The sequence below is a fragment of the Peromyscus leucopus genome, chromosome 8b (assembly GCF_004664715.2).
Source record: "Peromyscus leucopus breed LL Stock chromosome 8b, UCI_PerLeu_2.1, whole genome shotgun sequence".
NCBI lineage: Eukaryota > Metazoa > Chordata > Mammalia > Rodentia > Cricetidae > Peromyscus > Peromyscus leucopus.
In genome coordinates this window covers 48,053,356-48,065,958 of record NC_051086.1, presented here as the reverse complement: position 1 = coordinate 48,065,958, position 12,603 = coordinate 48,053,356, and the positions used below count along the sequence as shown (strand labels likewise).

Sequence of the window (12,603 nt, the reverse complement as noted above, 5' to 3'; positions counted from 1 at the left end):
CCGTTCCACTTGTGTTTACACGTTGTGGTTCTCTCTCCAGCTGTGTTTCTGTGCTCCCACCAGACTTGAGGGGCCTATTGTGTCATTGTCTCCCTCCCTGCAGTGTAACTAAAATGTAAGAGAGAATGATCTAGAACCTTTAACACAAGGAAGGACCTTTGACAGTGAGTCTTTCCACCTGCATTTTTCTTACTGCTCCCAGGTCACCCTCTTGTAGCTGACGGACTCACCACACCAAGTCTTAAAAAAAAAAAAAAAAACCCACAGACTTGTCTTGTTATAGGATACCAACTGTTGGTTCCACTTCCAACCTGGGAGTTTCTTCTCTGAATGTATAGTCTTAGAGACTCTAGCTGATCTCATTCACATCACTTTGGAATGGCATACTGTGCAGGAAGACAAGACTCAGGCTCTTGTGGTCACCACTCAGCGTGCACCTGACTGCCTATCATCTTTTTGTGAAAAATCTCATGAGGTCAGGACACGGCATATAACTAACGCAATCTCCATGGCTTCTCTACAGAATGTGGGAAGCCTTGTTAGGCTTATGAATGGTCGTCATTACTCAGGTACTCCTCTGTACTGAGAGCCCTGGGTTCTTCTCTTCACCTGTGTTATTCTGCTCACTGATCATTGAATAGTTTCTTCCTGGGGTGTGAGCATCCTGCATCCCCTAGTTATAGAGATGGCAGTGTTTTATTCGGATGCCTGACTCCTGGCTTGAGTTAAACCAAACCCAGCGAGATTCCTCAAACAGTAGGAGGACTCTGGACTCCAGCTGCAATTGAAAAGTTTCTCACCTTGTGTTTGGACTGGACCAGATTTTCCATCTAAATCAGCACTTTAGTTTCTGTACAACCAGTGTTTTAGAATGTGAGCCCAAGTTAGTTGATTCTGCGGGTTTCCTTGTGGTATCCTTGACCGCTCCGGTTCCTACAATCCTTCCTCCCCCTCTTCCACAGGATTCCCTGAGCTCAGCCTAGTCAGTGTTTGGCTGTGGGTCTCTGCATCTGTTTCTATCAGTTGCTGGATGAAGCCTCTCTGATGGATTACGCTAGGCTCCTGTCTACAAGTACAGCTGAATATCACCAGGGATCATTTCGCTGACTTTTTTTTTTTTTCTGCTGGTCATGTTTGGTTCTAGCCTGGGTTTCTGAGATACCTAGCCTCTGGTTCCTGACTCTTTTGGTAGTGTCAAGGGTAGACTCCCTCTAGAACAATCTTTTAATATAGAAACCAGTGTCTGACCTGCCAGAGCTCTCTCAAGGGCCATCCGTTTCCAGCTGTCCTGCTTCTGAAGCCTCTTTACCCATCATGTGTTTGTGACCCTAAGGCTTATTTTAAAATCAAACTCTCTTGCTCACGAAGAATCCAGTCCATGTTCAGAGACTAGGCATGCTGACACCCACCGATCATTTTAAAGGCAGACATACAACAGCCATGGCGCTGTGCCCGATGGTAGAGCTGTTTGCCTTGGCGTGACTTTACTTCCTCACGGACAAGATTCTATCATTCCACGATGAGAAATCATTTCCAAAGTACAAATGATCCTTAGGGTAAGGAAACACACCAGGGCCTATATGTCAATTTGTTTTCTGAGGGAAAATTCGGGGGAAATGGGATAGGGCTTAGAAAATTGGGGAACCAGCAGATTCAAGAGAAAAGAGCGAGAGCTGAGAAAAGAAAGCAGCCCTTCGGCTCTGCAGGCCACCTGGTGATCTGGATGACTAGTGCTGCTGAAGCCATGTTAGCATTGCTGGGAAGAAGGCAATTGGAGTTGGGGATATCTTTCAAGGTCTCCGAGGGCAGCTGGAGGTACTGACAGGTGACTACAGGGACACTGAGGGTTTTCCCATAAAGACAGAAGGAGACAGCGGGAGTATGTCGTATTTACACCAAATGACAGTCTTTGTCCCTTGGGTTTGACCTCTAGAGCTGATATGCAATAAATGTACATAGAAGTTAGCTGCGTTTCCTGATTTATGAGGATCAGGTCAAGAGACTGGTGCAAGGGAAATTTCTGAGGTGTCATGGATCTGAGGAAAGGGCATCCATTTATCCTAGTACCAGTTCACATCCGCTGTATAACAAAGAAACACCGATGTCCTTTGAGAGCAGTGAGTTCTCATTCTGCTTAGAGGATCCACCAGTCTATAGACCAGAGTGTGTTGTTGGGTCTCATCAAGTCTCCTTGAGCAATAGCCACGGTTGTTAACATCTACATCTAAGTGAACGATCCATGACACGTTCCCCGGGGAAGCAGATCTTGCTTCATTCTTGTTCAGGAGCATGTTGGGGATGGACCGTTTGTCCTTGAATGAAAATAGCTCTCCTGCCATTCACTGGACTAACTTGCAAGTCGAAAATCAGGAGGTGCACTTTCATCTTTGCCCCACCCTTCCTTCACAGCCCTTGGTGCAGGTTCCAGGATGACAGTAACCAGGGCTCCAATTATCTCATTTAATCTTGGAATTTTGAATGTTTGCACAGAGGAAAGTACAGCTGACTCATTCATTTAATCACTTCCAGGGCATGGGGGAGTGAGGGTCTGTCGCCAGCCTAAGGTCCCCAAGGGGCCTGTGCCCAGAGCCAGTCCTGTGGGCATACCCAGAGGATGATGTCAGGGCCTCCCAGAGCAGGTCCTTGTCATCACACTGCCTGACGTGTCTGAGGGGACAATAGCCAGCGCTCTGCTCTCCAGCAGCTCCCAGCCAGCCTCTTGTCGTGGGAGATTGGAGCAGAGGCCCGAGGTCACAATGCAATGCAATTGATGTGACTGTTCTACAGGAATACAGATAAGGTGACCAGAAAGTGACCTGTGTCCCTCTCTGCCGCAGTGTGGCTTGAACTGGGAAAGAGGGAGTAACTGGTGGTCTTTCTAGGACAGGCTCTCATCTTACTCTAGGGAAGCTGACTCCTTCTTTCTCCAGAACAATTCTCTCAGGACAAACAAGTTTTCCTTGCTGTGGAGACGCACTGACCTTTGCGAGGCTGACCACAGAATAAACTGCCTCCTGGGTGGTCTTCTTGTTTCTGATAATAGCAAACTGGAGAATGGCAGATGCTAACAAAAACAGTATCGGCCACCGTAACAGCTAGACATGACTGAACAGTTCACATCAGGCCATGCACTCAGTGCTCTGCAGATATTATTTCTTGGAATCTGGAGAGGTAGCTGCATTCATTATTCCCATTTTAGAGATGGGGAAACCTAGGCCCAGTAAGTTCCCAGTGTTCACACTCCCACTGACATGGCAGAGCCAAGAAAAAGAAAATATCCCAAGTACCCATGAATGCCTCGTGCATCTTGTGGAAGTAAGGCACCATGCAGCAGCAGCAGCTCTGGCAGGGGCGGGGAGGGGGAGGTCGGAGGGGGCTCCTCCATGGTTCCAGCTCTTGCTCTAAGCCCGAACCAAGCAACTGTGTAGTGTGTGGAGACTCCTTTCCCTTCCCTCCTCTTCTGCCCCCACAGTGACAAACCCAAACCACTTGCAACCCTGAAGGAGTAACTGGCAGGGTCCACATGATAGCCCATCTCATCATCGTCCTCAAATGTACCTGTTGGCAGAGGGTGACACAGCAACCTCATGCTTTCTAGGTACCAGACAGTCACATTAGGGGCCTTGGCATTCACCCTGCTTCTTTGTGTGAATGGGAACAACTTCCTTGTATTTGTTTGTGTGGACTCATGGCTTCCTCCTTCCACTGGCTTAAGCAGGGAGCCTCTAAATGATTCGAAGATGATTTGATGATGTAGTCTCCTAGGTTATGACTCTGTAGGATTTGGCTCCCGAATAATCCTCTCCCCTGACTAAGGGACTTTCTTCCTCACCCCTAATTCTGCTCATCAACCCCTTTGGTATCTCTTCATCTCTCCATCTTCACCCGAGATGCTGCCCCCTCCTGTTGTCCTGTCCCTAGCAGGCAGTTATTTCAGGTTCCACCCAAGCCCTCCTCCTCTAAAAGAATTCTCAGACAACTTTGTGTTGCTATCTCCTCTGCCTCCCTGCGGTGGACACTCTCCAGGCCACGTCTCCTTGACAGATTCTCTGATTATTGCAGACAGATCCACAGGCAGCCTCTTTCTCCTGACTTTCAGCCTCTTTACCATATCTTATCTGATCACCTCAACTCCTCTTGGCGTGTGAAGGGTAGACGTGAGTGAAATCATTGAGAATCCCCTCCCTTTAGCCTGACAGGGGAAAATAGAACTAATTACAGAAAGTTGATCCTCCATATCCACAGGGGATTAATTCCAGGACCCCCCACAGATGGCTATTCAGGATACTCCAGTCCCCCCTGTAAAATGAAATGCCATTGGCACATAATCCATGCATAGTATTCTCCCTTCTATGTCAATCATCGATTTATTAACTGTCATGTTTAGTTCCATGCAATTTACAATACTATGTAAAAAGTTACTAGACTCACTTCCAGGGGAGCTATAGTGAGAACAAAGCCTGTATATGTTCAGGACAGATTGCAATTGTGTTAAGCCCCATGAGTGCCAAGAATGTGAAACCTACAGATGGCAAGCTGATACCATCTACGCCCTTATTCCAAACTCTCTACTTCTAGACATTTTATTTATTTTTTTTTAATCATTGTCGTGTCTTGACTTGAGGTCACCACTTGCCAGCCATCAGAGTGGGAGCATCTTCAGTGTATACCTTGTACAGAAGCAGATCCTTTGTTGCTCTATTGCACTCCCTGGCCAAGGCTGCTGAGTCTCCCTAAATAACTGGTGACTCCACCCAAGAGCTTTATGGCTAGCAGGGAGGATGGTTGTTTAGCCACCCTCTTCTGTAAAGTGACTCTGAGAGGCCAAAGGCTGGGAGTTCACTCTCAGTAAATAGTTGCATTAAATAGAACTTTCAGTCTCCCCAGCAGTCAACCAGATTTGAGAAACTGTGGACGTGCCTGGGCTCCCTGTGTCTGTTTGAGGACTCACAAATCTGTTTTATTCTAGTTGTCACTGTTACACAAATCTGCCCCCTCCTCTCTCTCATGCCCCCCTTAGATATCATCAGGTCATTGTACAGTAAGAAGAAAAACATTATCCCTCTTTCTCCCTTCTTTTTCTAACATTTCTACCCATATGTGAGAAAGTGGGACAGTCCCACACTTCAGTTCATTTCTCCCTAATTTTTGCACATTTGGAATGCCATATTCTGGTTGACTGGTGGGGGTAGGGGGCATTTTTGTCACATGAAACACCAGAACGCACAGAGAAGGCCCGGTCCCCTCCTAGTGAAGGAGATGGGAAGAGACGTGAGATAATGAACTTCTCAGAGTGTTCTGGTGGGCAGAGAAGATGGTGTTCCTGGGGGGCTGGTAAGACCACATGCAGGAGTCTCTGAGATGGATAGCAGCATTGGCTTAGGGCATGAGCCAGGTAGATCTCAATGACATGCTGTGGTCTCCCGAGTGGGTGGGCAGCAGCGAACATCACCCCCACCTTCTCCTGTCTACCTGATCCTCAGTGCACGTGGAAAGACTGTAACAGGAATAAAAACCTTTCATTATATGTATAAATTGAAACAAAAATACCAATGAAAGCATAGTTCATAAAATTATTTTTAGATGGATTGAGTAGACAATATATCCGTATCTTCACAGAAGCAGCCAGAAGGCTCTTCCTTAGGAGATCTCAGGGGTTGACTCCCCTGAGAAAGGAACATGCACAGAGTCCCACTTGATGGAGGAAAATGACATGCAGAGGTTGTCTGCAGGGCTTAGAGTGTTCTGAGAGCTAAAGAACCGAGTGTGACCAGAGGGACAGGGGTTGGAGTTGGGAAGAGAAAACTAAAGGGATAGAAGAGAGACTCTGGTCTCAATGAAGAAGTTGGCACACATCCAGGGAGTCTTTCTAACCAGAGGAGAAACAGATTTCTGACATAAATACTAACATTCATTTATTTGGGCTTTTGGGTAAACAAATGATTTATGAAATTCTCTGAACTTCTCTAATCTTTCTTATTTTTTCATTTTATTTTTAGTTTTGAGATGAAAATTTAATTACAGCATCTCTCTTCCCTTTCCTCCCTCCAAATCCTCCCATATACCCACACTTCACCCTCCTACAAACTCATGACCATTTTTTCACTAATTGTAGTCATATATATGTACATTTATTTCATATATATATATATATATATAATATATATATATATATATATATATCCTGTTCAGTCTGTATAACTGTACTTCTGTTTCCAGGGTTGACCATTTGGTACTGGACTTTTTTTGTGTGTGTGCTAAAAACGTATAAGAATGGGATTACAGTTCAGTGGTAGAATGCTTCCCTAGCATGCACAAGGCCCTAGGTTTAATTTCCACTCATACGCACACACACACACACACACACACACACACACACACACACACACACATGCCAAAGTACAAGGATAAATTTTAAATGTTCCCACTAACAAAGTGGAACACTATACAATTATTTGTTAAGTGAGAATAGTCTTTTCTCTCATGTGGAAAGATCTCTTTAAAAAATAAAAACTGGCCGGGTGGTGGCGGCGCATACCTTTAATCCCAGCACTCGGGAGGCAGAGCCAGGTGGATCTCTGTGAGTTCAAGGCCAGCCTGGGCTACAGAGTGAGTTCCAGAAAAGGCGCAAAGCTACACAGGGAAACCCTGTCTCGAAAAACCAAAAATAAAAAAATAAAAATAAAATAAAATAAAAATAAAAACTAAAAACTGCAGAGTAGGAAAACCATAAGTTCTCTCTCTCTCTCTCTCTCTCTCTCTCTGTGTGTGTGTGTGTGTGTGTGTGTGTGTGTGTGTGTGTGTGTGTGTAAAATATCATTTTCAGTGTTGGGAGTCGAACCTATGACTTTGTGTCTGCTAGGCAAGCATGTTATTGCTGAGCTACACCCCAGGCCTTCAATAGTACATTTTACCCAGTGCAGTCTACTTAAAACTTCTGATTTTGCATGTATCTTCCTGTGTCCATATAGTTAAATCTGGAAGAGACTACCGACTTTTATTGTGAGGTAGAATATGTACATTAGGTATTTTTATACTAGGTGAAATTTTTTATCACGAGCCTTCCACTCTGCTAATTATAACAGCAACATTGACTTCTACTCATGACCCATGGAGCAGGTGTCCTGGCATGTAAGCCCCTCCAGGTTAGTGGGCTTCCCATTGGGCTAGTTGCTGGAGTTTCCACTCACTGTGTCCTTGTCTGGCCTCTTTCCTGATTTGACACTCGGATGTCCAGAGAGTCTGCGACACATGCCAACAGTGGTTGTGATGACAAGCCCCAAACCACATTTGTTCCATTCCTCCCAGCTCCTCGAGGCCTTTGCAATCGCCACAGTGAGAGCCCAGCCGCTTATCTATACCGAGCGAGAGTCAAAAGTTCTTGTGATTGTGACTGCAGAACGGGGGCTGCAGAAGCTCCTGATAATGCTGAAATTCCTTTGGAAGGGCTGCGCTGGGAATGGGGTCAGGGGAACTCTGTGGCTTTGGCACTTTGTGTACCGTTTAGCTGGACAACAAACTGGAGAATAGGTGACGTCAAATGTGAGAAACAGGTCAGGAGATTGTTATAGACCTATCTGGGCTGATGGCCTCTGTCTCCAACACAACTTCTCTGTCGCCCTAGAAAGATGACCCAGGAGACAGAGGAAGGGTCTGGAGGTGGGTGGTGGGTGCTGAAGGACTCACAAAGACACAAAACATTAGACATGAAATAAAATCTACGTATTGAGAAAATAAGAGTCAGGATGAAGTCTCTGAGGTAGATTTTGGGCTTTTCTCATTGCTGGTTGCCTTGGTTGGGTGGCTCCTTGGACGTGAACTTTAGTGATGATAGCTAAATGTGACATCTAGGAATTTAAACTTAGTAGCTGGCCTCACTTCTCCTTATTAGCGAAGTTTGCTAAACATTTTGTGCCCATGTGCCCTGCTTTATCTTTGAAGATGAAGCAACTGGCAGGCTGTCGTTTTGATTCCCTTGTGCCGGAAAGCCCAAAGGAGAGGGGCAGTCATTCCACATTATCTTCCAGCAGCCTCACAGCACGCTCGTTCCTTTGCCTTTCCTGATTTATTTTCAAAAGGACATAGGCTCCATAGAAAGCGTTGAGAAATGACTCAGCCTGGAAATAAAGTTTGGTGCACGGCGAGAAGCTTTGCTACATCACCCGTTTTCCCCAACAACAGACTTCTTTTTTTAAACACATGTTCTCGTGTAGAAAATCTAATTGTTTAAAATACATTTTCACTCTTCCCTGAACTTACACTACATTGGAGAGAGAAGCATGTGTTTCAGCCTGGGACAATACTTAGCAGTGCTTTCTAAAACAGCTCTCTGATGCTCCAAGCCACTGGTCCCCGTCTTGGTTTTTTCTCGCTCAGGTACCGAGGTGAGTTACTCCAAATCAGCAGACGCCTTTGCCTTTGAAGAGGACAGCAGCAGTGATGGGCTTTCCCCAGACCACACTCGGAGCGAAGATCCCCAGGGCTCTGTGGGATCGCCCCCAGATATCAAAGCCACCGAGGCTCCTTTGGCTGGCCCTCTGGACACAATCCAGGTAAAACAAACAGACCGCCCCTGACTCACAGTCTTGTTTGGTCACTTAGATTTCATATCAACCCTGCTATGGCTGAGGTTGCTTACAACCCCTGTCTGCTGCTGGTGGTGGTTTTACCCTGAGATGGTCTCACTATGTAGCATAGCCTGCCTTCAAACTCCTGGCTCAGGCTAAGTGATGAAATTACAGTGTATACCGCCACACCAAAGTTACCTGATGATGTATTTTCTTAATGTTCCTTCTCAACATATTTGGCGCAGGCACTTGTGGGTCATAGAAACATTGAAACCCCTCATAATGTTAGCTTTTCACTTACCTTGTAAGCAAGTATATTAGTTTACCTCCATTTCACAAGGTAAGTTGACTTAGTGAGATCATATGATTGGTCAACCATCAGCTGGCAGGACTGATATCAAACTCAGAGGGCATGGGGGGAGGGGCTGGTGGGAAGATGGAGGAGCTGACTATCAGCAAAGCAGGAAACACCAGTAGCTTCTAACCCATGCCAGCCCGAAGCCAGCACACCGCCCCCACTCAGCTAAGTTCTCATTCTTTCTAGGCAAACCCACAAGGACTTAAAAGTGAATGCATACAAAAATATGAAGCACCCTTCTAAAGAACAATGATGAATTTAATAAACCACATCTCCTGCTCACTCTGGTCCCCTGCCTACACTGGGCACTTCATATCTCCTCACATAAGATCACAGTCCCTGACAGATGAGCATCACTGATACCGAGGACCACAGATAAGCAACTATTGCTCCATATGGTTAAGTAGCTGTGTGGATTCCAGGATCACACAGAATGTCACCGTCTCACAAAGCCACATGATGGGAACTACCCTCAGACAAACATGATGTCATCATAGGACCCCTAAGAGATGTCGGGGTGGGGGGTTGGACACACAGTGGAAAAGGAGAGCTAGCACTATGGACATGTGATGTGGAAGTGCTTTTTTGGAGGGGAGGCAGTTCAAGACAAGGGTTCTCTCCATGTAGTTTTGGTTCCTGTCCTGGATCTCGCTCTGTAGAGCAGGCTGGCCTCGAACTCACAGAGATCCACCTGGCGCTGTCTCTGGGATTAAAGGCATGTGCCACCACTGCCCGGTGTGGAAGTGCTTTTGACCCTGGTTCTGCAACACTCTTCTCTAGAAAGAAGCCTCTAGGCCACTCCCTCCCCTCTCAGAAGACTTCCCTCTTCCTGGTGACCAAGGGATTATTTTATGGACTAGAATTAAACATCTACTTTGACTATCTCTTACCCAAAATGCTTGGGACCCGAAGTGTTTAGATTTAGAATTTATTTGCATCTGTTTGTGATAATATATCTTGGGGATAGGATCCAAGTCAAAACACAAAATTCATTTATGCCTTAGATATGCATACATACCCATGGCCTAAATGTAATTTTATATAGTACTTTTCATAATTTTTGTGCATGAAGCTAAGTTCTACACTGTGGCATTTTCTTGTCGGCCTCAAAAGGTTTCAAATTTTGAAGCGTTTCAGATAATGGAATGTTGGATCAGGGATGCTCAACTTGTATTTGAAATTATTTTCCTACTGGAACGTCCATCCAGAGGGGGAGAAGTTTGCAATAGTGTTTATTCAGGGTCCAGTTTCCCGAAGCCATGATAGTCCCTGGTCACTGTCGCTCCTGTCTCCACTCCGTCAGGGCAAACTTAAAGCTGCCAAGAAGCAAATGTGAAGTGGGAGGGAACGGGAGGCGTAAGAATCAGGGCTGGGTGTGCGCTCCTTGTGCAGGGGTTCAGCATCAAGGCATCCCCCTGCCCCTGCACGCCCATGCTGAGCTTCGCAGCCGAACATCAAACAGTCCATCAGACCACTTGCACATATTCTTCTGACAGCAGATTCCTCGGCTTCTGACTGAAGAATGGTTTTGAGGAAAAGACAAGTCCTTTTCTGCTTCCCGCAGGAGAGGGGGGGAAGGGGGCAAGCACTGAGCAACGCAGAGAAAATGCAGCAGCGGTCTCATGTCTTTTCTCTCGGCAGCCGTGTTTGACAGACAAGGACACCGAGGCTCTGGGAGAAAAGCTTGTGACAGATGCCAGGGCTCAGGGGAGAACCGAGAAGCTCAGTTCCGCCCCCCCCCCCCGAGGGAGGGGTATAAGGACCCCCACCCCTGTGTGCTGAGTCATAGCATAGGAATGTAGGAAAGGAAGGGAAGAGAATTATACCTTTCATAGAACTCTCAGCAGACAGAAACATACCTCTCATAAAAACATGTTTCTTTATGAGACACACACAAATACATGGATCCATGTTAATACATATATACACATGCACAAACACACATATGCATATATTAACTTGTTTTGTATTCTGACAATTCTTCCCCTTTCATAATTACCTGCTATAATATACATTGATATAATTTGCATATAAAAACATATGCACAGGCACACATATACACTCAGATGTGTATTCATATACACACAAATATTTATATAGTTATATCCTGACATATACATATACATGAGTGGACATGCATACATATGTATAACCAATACATACATACACATGTGGGTACATGTACGATCATGCATATATGCACATTTAATCAGCACACATGTATACATACATGCATGCATGAATGCATGCACATGCCCAGGAAGGTGCAAGGTGTGCATACTTATTACTGCACACACACACACACACACACACACACACACACACACATACACACACATAGATTCAGAGAGACATGCTTATACACTGAGACATGTGTGCACATGTGCCCAGAGAAGAGACATGTACATTTACTAATACACATGCATATATTCCCACATATTCCTACACACTGAGACACATACTCATAATTTTATCTATTTGTACACATGCACACATACAAATATTCCCATAGGCTGAGACACATATGTAGTTCTATCTTTACACGCACACTTGCACACCTACTCAGGCATTATTCTTACTTCTGCACACATGCCCTTCTCCTCATTTTGCTTGTTCGGTTTTTTCTCAGAACTTTTGCTCCCACTCTTCCCTTTTCCTTTCTCTCTCATTATTCCGTAGAGCCCTCCTTCAGGGTGACCAGATGTCCCAATTTGCCCAAATCAAGTCAAAAGTACACCCCATCTTCTGGAATTGGTGCTGAGATTGCCCATGTGTCTCTCAGTGGTACCCTGGGGTAGGTGACAGATAGGGGTGGCCTCCTGCAGGGAGCACCTGATGTCACCAGGACAGGAAGCCAGGGTGAAAACAGCAGATCTTCAACAGAGTGATGCAACACCTCTCAGTCTTGTGCCCTGGTAACACTACACTTTGGATTTCAGGATCTTGGTCCTGGCGCAGAAAGTGACAAGAATGATGTGGCCTCCCAGCCAAGCAACCAGTCAGACTCGGGGAAGCAGGGGCTCGGCCCCCTCAGCACCCCTATCCCTGTGCACGCTGCTGTAAAGGTATGGACTGGTCTAGCCCCCAGCCTCTGCCTGAGGCCAGGCTCACTGAAGCCGAGCAAAGCAAGGCTTCTCACATCAGTCCTGTGGGCATGAGGAAGGTCACATGGACCCACACACAGGTTCAGGCACCAGAAATGTCACAGAGTGGCCTATGCCATAGAGAGAGAGAGAGAGAGAGAGAGAGAGAGAGAGAGAGAGAGAGAGAGAGACTGAGAGATGAGAGAGAGAACAGATAGAGAGATACTCTCAGCACTGAGGAAACCTGTATGTATCACTTTGGGAGTATAGCTCAGCCAACCATGTATCTGTCTGGGATTTCATTAGCCAAGCAAGGTAGTACATGCCTGTAATCCTAGCACCCAGGAAAAAAATATAGAATAGTGAGTTCATGGCCAGCCTGGGCTACACAACACAAAATAAAAAAAAAAAATGAAGATTTCTCAAGCTCACCCTGAGGAAAGACAGAGCTGACAGCAAGGCACACAGGACTTGTACGGGCCATAGAGCCCATCTGGAGCAGTTGTGTTTATGTGGAGGGAGCAGCATTGAAGCCGTGGGTATTGCAAAGGCTCTAACACATGTGGGAAATGAGCATGGGAGGAGGGGTCACACT

General features: G+C 45.9%; 1 protein-coding gene across 2 annotated transcripts in view; it reads left to right on the top strand.

Moving 5' to 3' along the window:
- Nucleotides 1-12,603, top strand: part of Myocd (myocardin) — a 97,354-nt gene that overhangs the window by 58,826 nt on the left and 25,925 nt on the right. For both annotated transcript variants that reach the window (XM_028869351.2, XM_028869352.2), the window contains exons 6-7: nt 8,377-8,552; nt 11,865-11,990. In XM_028869351.2, coding sequence (XP_028725184.1) covers nt 8,377-8,552; nt 11,865-11,990 — 302 coding nt within the window. The remainder of the gene's footprint in view (nt 1-8,376; nt 8,553-11,864; nt 11,991-12,603) is intronic.